Here is a 14,879-nt window from a genome sequence, read left to right on the forward strand (position 1 = left end):
CTTCCATGCTGAATAATTTAATGAGCTGCCTTTCTTTTTGTATGTTGATTCTTTTTTTTTCCCCTTTTAATTTTCAGTGTATTAACTGAATTAACTGAGTATTGCTTAGAGCTGTCCTGACTCAGCTAAATGTAATATAGCTATATAAATTGTCAGTGGTATATATTTTACACTTCATCTCTTGGTCCAGTCTTCAATAAGCGGGTAAGAAAGAATTCCATCCGGGAGATTATCACCTATCCAAAGGCAGAAAGCTATTGAATTGCTTGGAATCAACAGAGTGATTCATTCATTAAAAAGAACAAGCAGAAAAAAATAAAACTCTGTTGAGAGATTATTATGGGTAAAACTCTCTGCTATGTGTTAAATTTTAAAATGAATAATATGAATTATTAAATTTTAATTTTATTCTAAACTTAAAATTAAATTCTTAAATTTTGAATCTTAATTTAAAAATCAATTGAAACTGACTTACAAGAGAGATGAATTTGAAGATCCATTACTTTATCTTTGCTATCATAAAGGCAGATATTTTGGGGCATTGTTGTTGTTTTTTTTTTACCTAATAGAATTCTGGATATGTCCTGGTCTCCCTGAGCTTGGAGAGGATGGATTGCAAATTCACAAAGCTAATTTTCATTAGCAGATATGCTCCAAATTCATCTTAAATTCCATATGTCCTCTATGAACCAAAGTTTTGGGAATGTCAGGATGAGTTCATAATCTGATTAAAGAGATGAAATATGGAAATCCAAACAAAAATTCTAAAGTAAAAAATAAAAAAAAACTGGCTTAAATTAGAGATTTCTTGAGTATCAACAAAAAGATACTGATAGAATGGAAAAATTGACATTTTTGAGTATCTACTGCATGCTAACCAATGTAGTAACCAGTGCCAACCAATTTTACATTGTTTTTTCCAGTTTATCCTCACAAAATTCTAGGAAGAAGGTAGTATTAATCTCATTTTACACATGAGGAACCTGGCCCTTAGGAAAAATAAAGAATTTGCCCAAGGTTGTACATATAACCAAAGCCTGGATTGAAATTCATGTCTGGCAGACAACAGAGTCCAGGATTTTTCCACTACACCACAAGGCCTCTCAGCAAGATGTTGTCCCATCTCCAAAGAGTTTTATAATCCAATGACGACAAATTATCCAACAAATTTATTTTCAACCTAGATGAAAAAGTGGATCATAAAATTCCTTGAGGAAATGATCTGTTTTGCAATCCCCCCATAGGAGGGCATTAATATTAAAAAACAAACAAACAAACAAACAAACAAAGACCTCTCAGGTACTTCTGATTACGTCCCGCCTGCCTTCCAATGCTCTATCTCCCTCCTCTTCACCTGGTCAACTTCTACTCATCTGGACTCAACTATGGTGAATATCACCATTTCCAGGCCTTCTCTGGCTGGTTAAATTTCTCTCTCTTATCCAACTTGTGCATGATTCCATCAATGAACTCATTACATTGTTTTATAATTACTTATTTATGTGAGGTTCCCCCCCTGTGGTGAGCTTCTTGAAAGCAAGCATTTCATTTTTTGCATCTTCAGTACTAGCACAATATCTTATACTCAATAAAATGTTTCAGAGAACTAAATTAGTAAACAAAAAATTCAGAAGCACTTGGAAATAGCTTAAGAAAATCTTCAAATTTGTTTTACTTCTTGCACCTACTGAATTAACTGAGTAATTCAATAAATACTAAACCACAACACAGTTTTATAGGTTCAAAATGTGATACATCGTCCTTCGATGCGGAAGCTCCACAGAAAACTACATTTCCCGAAATCCCTGAACCCCAATCGTAGTTGGTTTGCTGACTGTTCTTGAAGGCCTTTCTCATCAACCAATAATGTGACGAGAATTTCCTTGAATGGGCAGAAAGCGACCAATCACAAAGAAGAGGGCGGGCACTTCTGATTTCGGTTCTGAAAACGCTTTACAGCTCTCTTCAGTGGCTCCTCGCCCGACCATCAGGGGCGGGAAGTCGTTAACCTGGGAGAGTGTCTTTCCTCTCCACCGCACCGGACCCCACCCTACCAATTCGAATTAGTCTTTGTGCGCTTCCATCCTCCCTTTCGTTTTTCTAGTTTCCACATTTTCCCACATTCTTCCAAATCTAATACCTCTCTGTTTCTAACCCACCTTTCCTTGTAGAACGCACTCTCAGGCAGGTACCTACAGCGTGAATCTCCGCCTTTTCAAACTTGAACCAGACGTTTGTATCTCTAAGCATCCAAACAAGGTTGTGTCAAGGAAGTAGCGGAAATGTCTGAGTAAAATCTTCATCCTTCCCTCCTTTCCCCTTGCAAGAGTGGAGAAGCTACTGGGGGATTACTTAATGGATAATCAGCATTAAAAGCAGATTGAAGGTTCTGAAATGAGTGACAACCGATGTGTTTACTTCCACTCGCGCTCCCGGCCTCGTCCCCACCTACCCTAGCGTGCAGACTGAATCCAGGAGTGGCGTGTCAGTAGTTGGGGCAGACACCCAGCCCTGAAGCGGTTCCCCTTTGGCTGCCTATTCAATTCTAGCACCGAACTGCCATGGCCACGCTTTAGTCCTACGTACCAACAGTTTAAGGAATGAATTCATTTTTCCCCCTCTAAGTTCATCTCCTTACCCAGTACCTTTCTAGGTCTGCTATCCTCTTGCCACAGGCATACTCGTTGTCTAGACGCTGTTTTCAAAAATCCAAATCCAAATCTATCAAAAACAAAGCACATCAATAAAGCAACAACAATAATATCGCAGCCAGCAGGCGGGAATGTGTTCCTCATTAAAGGGTAGGAAATAACCCCCCGCTATAAAGACCGAATTTGAAAGGTTTCCTGCTGCTTGTCAGTCGTCAACATTTTTTACTATCCCAGCTGCAAGAGAAGCAGCTGCACGCTCTAGTAGGGTGATTGGGGTGGGAGAGATTTAGCCATGGTCTGGGATTTTCGCAGGAGATAATTTAAAACCCAGCTCCACTTCGGCGAAGGAGGGGGTTGCGGTGCGCGTGCGCATGCCCAGCAGCCCCGCTCCGCGGAGGCCCAGATGCCGCCACCGCCGCGGCCGGCGCTGTAACCGCGGCTGCCGCTGGTGCTCCGGGCGGGCGTTGGTGCCGTGTGCCGAGGCGCCCTGTCAGGAGAGAGGGAGCGGCCGGGCGGGACCGCGGGCGGCGCCGGCGCCTAAGGAAGGCAGCGGGGCCTCTGAAGAAGCGAGGGCGGGCCGATCCACCGGCTGACGAGCGAGGCGGAGAGCGCCGGGACCCACCCCGGGCACCCTGCGTGCGATGCCGGCCGGGCAGCGGCGCTGAGCGGCGGAGAAGCCGAACGGCGGCCGCGGACGGAGAGCCCGCGACCCCCGAGAGGAGAAGAGAAGCAGGAGCAGGAGCGGAGGAAGCGCCGAGGGACTGCGGGGCCGGGGCGGGCGAGGAGCGGCGGGGCCGCGGGCCATGTACGCGGCGGCGGCGGCGGCGGGGGCGAGCCGGGGCGGCGGCGCGGCGCAGAGTCAGCCCGCGGCCAGGTGAGGCTGGGCAGAGCGGGCTCAGAGCGCCGCCGCCACTGCTGTGCCGCCGGGCCGCGGAGCGAGGCGGCGGCGGCGGCGGCTGAAGCGGCGCCACAGCAGCCGCGACGAGCAGCGGCGGCCTCGGAGGAAGAGGGGTCCCCGCCCGAGGTGCTGGTGGCCGCTGCTCTCTAGTCGTCGCAGTATTTCCTGTTTGGATTATCTTTTGCTTCTCCCCGGCTGCCTCCTTCCCCTCATACTCCCACTCTCTCCCACTCCTCGGTGGAAGCTGCCCTCGGCCCGGGCTCGTTGCCCCCGCCCGGGGACGCCGCTTGCCGCCCCTCCCGGGCTGCGGGGGAGCCCCGCCGAGACCATGAGGAAATTCAACATCAGGAAGGTGCTGGATGGCCTGACCGCGGGCTCGTCCTCGGCCTCGCAGCAGCAGCAGCCGCAGCAGCACCCGTCTGGGAACCGGGAGCCGGAGATCCAGGAAACGCTCCAGTCCGAGCACTTTCAGCTCTGCAAGGTGAGCGGAGCGCGCAGCCCGCGAAAACGGGGGTCATTTCAGGGGGTAGCTCGGGCTTTACGGGGGAGTACGAGGGAAGAGAGCGCCAATAATAAGCATCCCGTGAATAAAGGGCTCGCTCCTCCTCTAGCAAACATTTGCTTGGTGGGTTATTTTGGAGATTGACAGCAGCATCTTACTCCTTTTTGTTGATTTTTATTTTCCCTCCCCTTCACATGCAGCTATCCTTCAGGGTTGCTGCCAACGTATTATACTGCTCCTTAATTCGTATTCTTAATAATCTTACACTTTTATATTAAAGCGTTTTAATGTAATTCGCCAACTTCGAAGTTTCCCTTGGAAAGTGTCTAATGAATATTGTTTATCAAAAAAGCCAAACCTGTTCAACTAGATCTTGGCTCATCACCTTTTCCTTAGGATGTGGTAGGAGGCTTGAAATATGAAATCACAGGGTCCTCTTATTATGTTTGGTTAAAAAGTTAGTCCTGTGATTTTTGCCTATTAATGGCGTGACAATTGCCATAGCGGTCTGTAATTCAGAAAGAATGATGCAGCGAATTAATTCACCAGCTGCTCAATGAGAAATACAAACTTGTCTTGGTATTAAAAACTACCTGCCTCATAAATACCGTGCGTTCACATGTTAGAGTTACTTAAAAGTGTGTACGTACACTTTACTGTGCTAATGCCCTAAGATCATTAAGGATTTAAAAGCAAAATGCAAACATATATACTGTACTCATTCTGTTACAAATGAAAAATGTTGCGATAGATGTTTGAGAATTGCTTTACCGAATCCTTGACTAGTTTATATGACAGCATTTCCTTAGAAGTACTTGCATTAACATCCAAATAAATGGAAGTTATCACACTTGAAATAAAGCATGAATTGCGTTTTTAAGTGAATTTACAGAATTTTTGACCACTGTGAACATAGTAATTTATTCTTAGACATGATGGTCTAGCTAGAATATTGATAAGAAATTTTGTTTTATAGAATACCAGTACTATGGAAAAGCTGAAATTAAAGTGTAACACTGGGATAGATTTTGTTTCGTTTTGTTTTAGGTTCTATGTGACTAAGTTCTGTTAATGTAGATTTCATAGTTGTGTTGTTTGTTTGTTTGTTTGTTTTTAAGCAGTAAGTACATATATATGTGTTTTGCATCGGTTATAATTGGTTCCAGATTCTAATGCCTTTATTGACTTTTCTGTTTTTAAATTTCGCTTGCTGCCTTGGTTGGTGTGATGTCACTTGCCCATCCCTAGACTGTTCGCCATGGATTTCCTTACCAACCCTCAGCCCTGGCCTTTGATCCTGTGCAGAAGATCCTGGCAGTGGGAACTCAGACTGGTGCTTTAAGGCTGTATCCTTTCATTTAATTAATTAATTTTTTTAACCTTTGACTGTATTTCCTTAGTTCTGTGTTGCTGATTAGTTGCTCTTCTTGTTTAATTCCAAAAAAATGTATGATCAGATAGATATGTGAAATCATGTGGTGTTGGCTTTTGTCTTGATTATACATATGTTCATGTTATATATGGCTGTGATGTTTCTCAGATCTCAGTTTATAGTAGCTAAACATGTATCCACATAGAGTTCTAAAGTTTTGCTGTATGTAATAACTAACGTTTGCAAGGAGCTAGAAGTTTCTAAGGGAAATATATCTGCTTATACTAGTAGTTTATTGCGTGGAATAAGTCAAGGATGAGGTTTAAAGAAAGTTGCACAGGGCACATTTTAATTGCTTTTTAAAAATATTGTGCATGATTAATGTTGAACTTATTACTAAGTTATTTATTATTTATTATTACTAAGTTTATTATTCTAATGAATTAGAGGTTGAATTTGAATTTGGCTGTCTATGACTTGTCCAGCTAGAAAAATCATTGGAAGACAAGTGTCTTAATTTTATATAAGTAGTTATGAAAGGTTGCTCTTTGTAGAAGTTTTAGAGCATTCTCTTAGCATAATGTAAATGGATAAGTGTACTCTTCTTGATGTTTTCCCTTTTGTAGTCTGCGTTTGTTATGTACATTTAAAAACGGTTAGGTTAGCTGTACTCCGAAATATTAGTAGAGAATTATTCCTGGTTATGCATGAACTATAGAAGTTTTGTCATAGCATATTTTTCAGATACCTACTCAGTCTTCAAGATAATTTTTTTTAGTGCGAACAATGCAGAATACTTCTCATTTACTCTTTTAAACTATTTAACTTAAAATTGTGTTTGCTTTTACTATGATATTTAATCATCTTAACCTAAACCCTTAATTTTAAACTTAAACGTAAGGTTTTTAAAAGAAAATGCTTTGTTCAGTTATCTGTAGGATATCTGCTTCCTGTATTATTGAAGTAATGTGTTCATAATAAATAGAAAAAAAATGACTAGATGATCACAATAGACATAACTATTGTAAAAAATAAATAAATGAAAAACGGAGAAGGTGGGAATTTTAACCCTCACATTTTATATTTATCTGGCTTCTGATAAGGGCGAGGGGAGCCTGCATTTGAGTTAAACATGTGCCTTCCAAAATTTTTCCTTATATTTTAAAAATTCTTCATTCAAAGAAGGACTATATATATAGTATCAAGATATGCCTCATTTCAGTTGATATTAGTATGCAAGCTTCAAAATGATCATAAAAGTTTTTTCAGATGGGCCATTGAACTGTGTTACTATGTGAAGTCTATCATTCAATAGTAAATAACAGTAGTGCACTCATACCTGTTAAAGTGGTAGAAACTGACCAGCCTAGATCTGAGTCTGTGAATTGCTAACTTGTTTGTCTAAACGGCTATTGCCCAAATATCTGGATAGTTGAGAATAGAATATTTTTGGCTGCAATTGTTTAGATATTTTTATTCCTAAACCTAATGATCAATACCTTCTAGTTTAGGGTTCCTATTTTAGTCTTGTGAAGATAGGAATAAAGTTAATTTCTGTCAGTGTGGGTACTGAAGTGTTCAGTAAAACTCTGTAGTGACTGACGAGTGGTATGTATTATTAGGTCTAGATGGACTGTTTGGAACTGAAAGCAGATTTGTTGTTGTTCCCAACAAAAGAATTCATCACTAGACTAAAAGAAAAAAAGAATTTAATCAATCAGTTATTTTTAGATTATTTTGATTTTTTTAAAAATAGGTTGAATTTTTACTATTTTCCCAACGTAGTCTCAATTTTCTTATGATAAGTAACTTTTATTTTTATTTTAACAGTCAATCTGCCTCTTTTATAATTTAATGTAATTATAAGTAAGTACCACTAGCAAGCCTGACTTTATAAAAAAACCAAAATTTTTCTTAGACAAGACTTTTGCCCTTAATGTATTTGAGCAATTAGCAAGTTGACATAAAGGGAGAAGTAAAAATGTTAAGCCTGATGCTACTTGCCAAATAAAAGCAAGGATCAAGTGTCCAAAATTATCACATGTATATGATTTTTGCTTATACATATTTAATAGTTAAATACTATATGAATGTAAGTAAATCTGTAACTAGAGTTTACAATTATACTGTAATTTTTGTTTTATTTTTTAGGACCTGTCTTACTATGTTTAGAATGAAATCAGGAAAACTATTTACCAAAAATATTTCTACTATTCCTTTTTTTGAGATTTATATGAACATTCCAGAGTGATGAATTGGTTTACCTACCAGTAATACCACTTAGTCATTCCTACTGTTAGGTTTAAGGAGCAGATCAGTTTATGAGCTTTCATTATTATGTATTTGATTTATAGAAAGTGCCTAAGACCTTTTTATTTTTATCTAATTTCCACATATGTGATGTAAGATGAATGTTCTTCTGTTCTTTATTTTCAAAGCTAGACAACTAAAATTACAGTTTCTAATTTTACAGTTCCATATTGATATAACATGCAGACTGTATTCTAAGTCAGTTCTGTTGCCCTTGCTGTTTTAGATGTTTCATTATTGCAATCGTTTTGTTTTAGTACATTTTTAAAATTTTCTTCTCATGTTAGACTCTGGTAGCCTATAATACATTTGTCTTAAAAGGTGCCTTTAAAGCAGAAATGTACTTCTAGATAAAGTCTTTTCTTTCCTTTAATTGTGGAGCAGAAAGTAGGAGATGTATTCAGAAGTAGAATTGGGCTATTGAAATTTGAAATGCATATCTGACTTGAATAATAGAAGGTCTTCCTTCTATTATTCCAAATATTCTAAATGTTGGAAGACTAAATTATATTAATCTACTCTGAGGTTAAAAAAAAAGAAAACTAGATGAAGAGTTACATCTTATAGCTCTTATTTGTAGATACGGATTGGTGAAAATCTGAATCCTTAAGTAATATCTAATAATAAGACAAGATAAATTTAATGCATTTGCTGCATTAATATTAGATATAGCATATGACTGATGATATCATTATAAACATGTTTTATGTTCAACCTTCTTGGCTTCTGGAGAGAATATGAGGTTTGAATTTACTTATTGATAAGTAGGAAAGTATATTTTATATAACAGTCGTATAGTAGTGATGTGATTTAATTATTCTCTTTTTGCCATGTAGAAGTAGGTTCAGTTTGATTCTCATGACTAATCTAGGGATCAAAACTATTGGGGTAATAGGTAATATTGTCAATAATATTCTAATAACTATGTGTGGGGTCAGGTGGGTACTAGATTTATCGGGAGATCACTTTGTAAGTAATATAAATGTCTAATCACTATGCTGTACACCTCAAACTAATATAATAGTGTATGTCAACTATAATTTAAATCTTTTGTTTTTAATTTAAAGAAAACTATTGGGATAAATATTCTAGTTATTCCCATATAGATAAGTAAGGGGGGGAGAGTTTTAACTGAAGAATGAAGGCATTTCTAGTAATGCTGCTGTTGTCCTTATCTAGATTCCTGGTTCACTAGTACAATTCGAATTGCTTCATACTCTTGTAACCAGGGGCTTACCTTGATCATCTTTTTAAGGTATTTATGTCTAAACACACTGAGGTCATTTTATGTGTGAATATTTCAAGGACTAAGCAAAAAAATAGAATTTCAAATTTACTGAATTTCTGTAAAAAATTATTAATTTTTATTATAATTATCAAAATTATTATCAAAGAACCTGATTTATTGTCTTGACCTGTAGAAAATACATTGTAATAGTCAATCTCTATTTTGATAAGGCACAGACTGTCTTTTAAAGTGTGGTGTAATGTTGCTGAATGCAGGTTTACAAAGCAATTTTGTACCTTGGAGTTCATTTAACAAGCATTTAGTAAGTGTTAATATTAGATTATAAATTGTGGCCTGAATTCTGGTTCTTTTCTTGCCACTAAAGAATTATGTGTCCTCGAGTTAGTTTTTTTCTTACTTTTAAAATGAAAGTGCTGTATTAGATGATTTCTCTCAAGAAACAATTCTGTGATTCCGAGTAGCTATACTATATTGTTCTATGTGAGTATTCAAAAGCAATGAAAATATGATTTTTACCTTCAAAAAATTTCCATTCCTACCTAAAGAACTAGAACTAGATAAACATAATTGAAATTAAAGAAGTATTTAGGGGTGTACTGACATTGCACAATGTCAGATTACAGGTAAATTCATTGCATTTGATGACATTTCTACACATTAGTAGATAAGGATTCTGAACGGCAGAGAAGAGGTGGGAAAATTATTCTAGGCCAACAATGTGGGCAAAAGTAGAGAAAAGGGAATCATCATGGTAATTCAGAGTAATACTAAAGAGACTCCTAGCAATAGTGATTCTAATAGAGTTGGGTGGAGAAATAAGGACAAGGACCCAGTTGGTAGAGAACCATGAATGTTAGTTTGCATTATTTGGGTATTGTTCAGTGAGGAATCATTATAGTTATATAAGGAGATGCTGATAGGAAGAGAGTATGATTTTAGGATGATTAACGGGGCATTGGTATCATGGATGAAAAGAACAGACCAAGTAAAACTTCAAATGTAAGTATTAATCCATGTAGGTAGTAAAATGTATCTAAAACGGGTATAGGAGAAGAATGGAGGGGTATAGAAGTAGAATGGGAATAGGAGAAGAACTTGATGACTCTTGTATAACATCTTAGAGGGAGTAACTAAAGACGATAGTTTTGCAAATATTGCACGGAGGCAATTACAAGACAGGAATGGAAAACTTGGTGAAAAAGTGGCAGGGTAATTTTGTGTTTGGAATTATGTCATCTTTTACTTTTGTCGTATTGCCATTTGAGAAGGTAGGTAGTCTAGAATACTTAGACTAGCATAAGAGTTTGATCCGCTTTTACACTTGATTTCCTTTTGAGTGGTCGTTGGTTATTTCCAGGATTTTGTTACTGAATTGAACTACTTTAAAGTCACTGTTAGCTGCTTGGCTGTGTCCGTTTATCCTCAGTCAGCATCTCTCAATAATGATAGCATTTTGGGCTGGATAATTCTGTGGGTTTGTCCAGCACATCGCAGGCTATTTAATGTCGCTGGCTCCCACCTACTAAATGCCATGGTTGCCTTTGCTGTCAATGTAGTGACCCCAACTCCCCCATGCCCTTCCAGGAGCTCCTGGTTGACAACCACTGCACTTAGGCCAAGTTCTTCATCACTATTCCTTAAGAAGGCATAATAAGCCTACCTAGCTCATGAAGTTAGCGTCAGGATTAAATGCAATAATGTGTATGTGTAGCTTTTAAGACCATGTAGGGACTGTTTTGGTGAATATTCAATATATAGTATTACTAATATGAACTTTTTCTGTGGTTTTAATTTTTAGGTCCTTCATTCATTTGTTTCAGCAAATAATTAGTATTTAGACTAATTTTGGATAAGCCAACTAAAATCTCTGGGCATTAGTTGTAAAACAAGGAAATTGGGATGAGTGATTTCCAAGAGTTCTTCCAGCTCTAGGATCTTAGGATTTCTTTCTTTGTGAAGGACTTGGGAATACTTGGACCATCTCTGTCTACAGTGGTCTTCTGATTGGTTGTTCTGAGTACTTATTAAAGAGGATGAAGTACCGTGTTTCCCCAAAAATAAGACCTAGCTGGCCAATCAGCTCTAATGCGTCTTTTGGAGCAAAAATTAATATAAGACCCGGTCTTATTTTACTATATAGTAAAATAAGACCGGGTCTTATATAATATAATATAATATAATATAATATATAATATAATATAGGCTGGGTCTTATATTAATTTTTGCTCCAAAAGACTCATTAGAGCTGATGGTCTGGCTAGGTCTTATTTTCGGTGAAACAGGTATTGGTCTCCTTCCCACTGTGGGTCCCTTTACTTTGTGTTTCTTGACCGCATTCATAATCCAAATCAGTAGATGCACAAATGTAAACCTTTGTTTACAACAGGGAACAGGAGAAAGCATGTGAAAAATACATTTTCTGTTATTGAAACAGCTCACATTGAGTACTAAGGTGGTAGGTTGTTGTATTTTCTTAGTACAGTAGTCCACCCTTATCTATGGGAAATACGTTCCAAGACTCCCAGTGGATGCCTGAAACTGCAGACCCTGTATATACTATGTTTTTTCCTATCCATACATACCTTTGATAACGTTTAATTTATAAATTAGGTGCAGTAAGAGATTAACACTAATAATTAATAATCAAATAGAATAATTATAAAAATATGCTTTAATGTAAGATATGTGAATGTGGTCTGTCTCAAAATATCTGATTGTACCATATTCACCCTTCTTGTGATGATGTGTGATGCTACAGTGCCTACATGGTGGGATGAAGTGAGGTGAGTGATGTAGGCATTGTGACTTAGCATTAGGTGCCAGATTTTATCATGCACCTCAGAATGGTGCACTATTTAAAATTTATGAATTATTTCTAGAATTTTCCATTTAGTATTTTCAGACCACAATTGACCATGGGTAATTGAAACTGCGGAAAGTGAAGCCACGGATGAGGGGGTACTACTATCTATTAGATGAGGTCTCATTATGACAGGAAACTTGGGACATTTTAAAATACTATGAAGTTTACCTTCCTTTCTTGGGGATTAATGGTCAGGATGTCAAATTAAAATAAAATTACTTAAAAACAATATGGGGGTCCTAACCACATGATTTTACTAATTTTTATGTAAGAGATTTAGTATAGAGACTGTCTTCCTTGAATTGCTGGTATGTAATTTGATTGCTACATTTGGTAATTGTATAGTAACTTGGAATAGTAATAACTGGCAAGGTACATGTAAATAATTGGACTATAAGAGTAATCACTAAATAAAAGATAAATGCAACCAAAGCTTTACTTCAAGATTTGGAAGTGACACGTTATTTACAAGAAGAGAATTAGTAATCAGAGTGTCAGTATTGATTTGTTTTGTAATGTTTACATGAGAATTTCCTGTCCTGACTTGGCGTATCATGAGAAGGTGGTATGCTCAGTATTTTTAGTATACTGAGTATACCTTGGAGATTAATGAAATGTTTTTGGTTTGACCTAAACAGATGTGCATCTGTTTAAGAATATAGCACAATGATAAATAGAAAAGAGCATTTTCTATGTTCTACCTTTTATTAAAATAGGTTTTAAACATAATCTAGTACTACAAAACTTCTTGGGAAACAAAACAAAGTGATTGTTAACTGTATTTTTATGAAATAAAGAGTTTATAAAACTATAATCATAAAGACTCTTTATTAAAAGGTACTTGATACCTCTCTCTTCCCTTAATCACATATGAAGTAAATCATTCTAAGGAGAAGAAATGGTACCTTCCAATTTATTTACTCAGACTTCTTTCTATAAAGATGTTCAGGCCTCTATATAATTACTTGTATATTAATTTGACCCCATTTTAAATTTTTATTTGCAGCAATCTAGAAGAAAGTTAGTGACTTTCCATGTATCAATATTATTTTAACATTTTTGCAGAATTTTAATACCTAGCAGTCATCTATTTTCAGATTAGCAATCTCAATTGCTTTAACCTCTCATTTTCTTGTGTTTCATTTTAAAGATATTTTGGACACTAGCTCTTCACTTTGTAACTTTTTTTAAATTTCTTTTTGTTTTGGGGCTGTGGATGGGAGGTAGACAGAGGGAGGAGGTAGGGCAAAGACTTGTGGACACAGTTTACTCCTCACAACTTGGTGTTCCACAACCGGCCATGTGTTTAGTAATTCCTTACGTCTAGAATACTTTTTTCCCTGTTAAAATAATTCTTATCTTTAAAGCCCAGTGCCTTTGTCTTTGATGCATTTTTATTTTAATTCCATCCCCACTTCTACCCATGTAGCCATCTTTTCCTAGTTCAGCATTTAAAAATCTACATTTCTACATTACCATTCTTTATAAGTAATATCATGTAGACATTGAATGTGGAAAATTAAACCTTTTAGAAATTGTAGCTATAATATTGATTGGTATTTTAAGATAAACTATCAGCATACAACAAACATTACAGCATATGAGAAGATGCAGAGGGGTCCATGGCAATGCAAATCAGAATCAACCAGTACCCTCTACCTTACCAAGAGCCATAAATTGGACTATAGTCAGTATACAATGAGAAAATAAAAACAGAAGGAACATACAGATTCTTGAATGATCAACTCAGTATGTTCTCTACTAAAGATTACATAGAAGAAGGGTGGGTGTTAGCATACATTTAAAGTAAGGATCTAAATCTTTAGTAGCCAGCAACTTTTTTTGTAAAGGGCCAGATAGTAAGCATTTTGACTTTATATTCTGACACAACTATGCCAATGTACCACAAAGGCAGCCATTGACTGCTTTTGTGAAGAAAGACATGTAGATGTTTCAACAAAACTTTATAAAATCAGGCAGTGGGATGGATTTGGCCCACAAATAAAAGTTTGCCAATCCCTGCTGTAGTTTCTCAGGCTGCCTAGTTTTTCAATTCTGTGTGGGAAGGAATGCTCAGAAAGTAATTGCTACTGATATTTTTATAGTTATTTCATAAATTACACTTATATAACAATTAAAAACAGTTTAAATTTAACATTTAGTGATAAATATTTTAAGAAAGAATCAGTAATTCTTAATGATACACAGTACCACTGTATACTATGTTATTTTCATAGGAATTTTTTGATCCTGTGAAACAGGGATTTTTCTGGTAAATTGTAAAGATAATAAAGTTGCTTAACTAAGTATTCTTTGGGGACAGTTCAGTTATCAATTCTATTGTAATGTTCAGCTTGTTTGAGACCTTTACATCCTAATTTTAATTAAAAATATATTTACATTTGTAGCTTCCCCCAATATTTTATTACTATTACATAGAAATATGTTGATACAGTTAGAAGCATTCCCTTTTTAAAAGTAAGCATTTTACTAAAAATATTATGGTTTCTTAGATGTCTGCAAATGTTGATAAAAATCATTTTTACTTGTGGAATAAAACAACCTGAAATAAAAATAATAATAATAATAATAATATAATAATAATAATAATAATAATAATAATAATAATCCACTCATAAAGCTCTTACAAGCAAATTCGGGTGCATGGTTACCTTCTTTAGGGTCAGATATATTGCATGCCACCTTTTGGAAAGAATGTATATGGTACTTTAATTGCAAACTGAAATTACATCCACTATTTGAAAAAAATTTATAGTTGCTCATTGCATCATTTTCCAGTAGCAGTAAATATAGATATACTTTTATTCAGTAAATAAGGCTAATTTCTGCTTGATTCCATTTCTCCAACTGGTGTTAATCCTTTTGGAAGTTGTTATATAAGACAAATAAATGAAAGATGACATGCTGAGCATATCTCTTTATGTTTATTGTTATGATTTAAAAATAAGCATTGATTTACCAATAACTTAGATTCCCTTTAAATGGAAAGTAATGTAAAGATTTTTAACTAAAA

The 14,879-nt window shown here is 36.6% G+C and overlaps 1 protein-coding gene across 4 annotated transcripts in view; it reads left to right on the forward strand.

Annotated features, from left to right (window-relative positions):
• The first annotated feature begins 3,527 nt into the window (after positions 1–3,527).
• The window catches only part of STXBP5 (syntaxin binding protein 5), a 163,678-nt gene continuing 152,326 nt past the window's right edge, over positions 3,528–14,879 (forward strand). For 2 of the 4 annotated variants that reach the window (XM_033098951.1, XM_033098962.1), the window contains exons 1-2: positions 3,530–4,030; positions 5,300–5,397. In XM_033098951.1, the coding sequence (XP_032954842.1) occupies positions 3,878–4,030; positions 5,300–5,397 (251 nt within the window). In that variant the 5' untranslated portion in view covers positions 3,530–3,877. Of the gene's footprint in view, positions 4,031–5,299; positions 5,398–14,879 lie in introns of all 4 variants that reach the window. The other 2 variants (XM_033098940.1, XM_033098931.1) reach the window with 2 other exon arrangements.

Source organism: Rhinolophus ferrumequinum, chromosome 3 (assembly GCF_004115265.2).
Source record: "Rhinolophus ferrumequinum isolate MPI-CBG mRhiFer1 chromosome 3, mRhiFer1_v1.p, whole genome shotgun sequence".
In the NCBI taxonomy this organism is placed as follows: Eukaryota; Metazoa; Chordata; class Mammalia; order Chiroptera; family Rhinolophidae; genus Rhinolophus; species Rhinolophus ferrumequinum.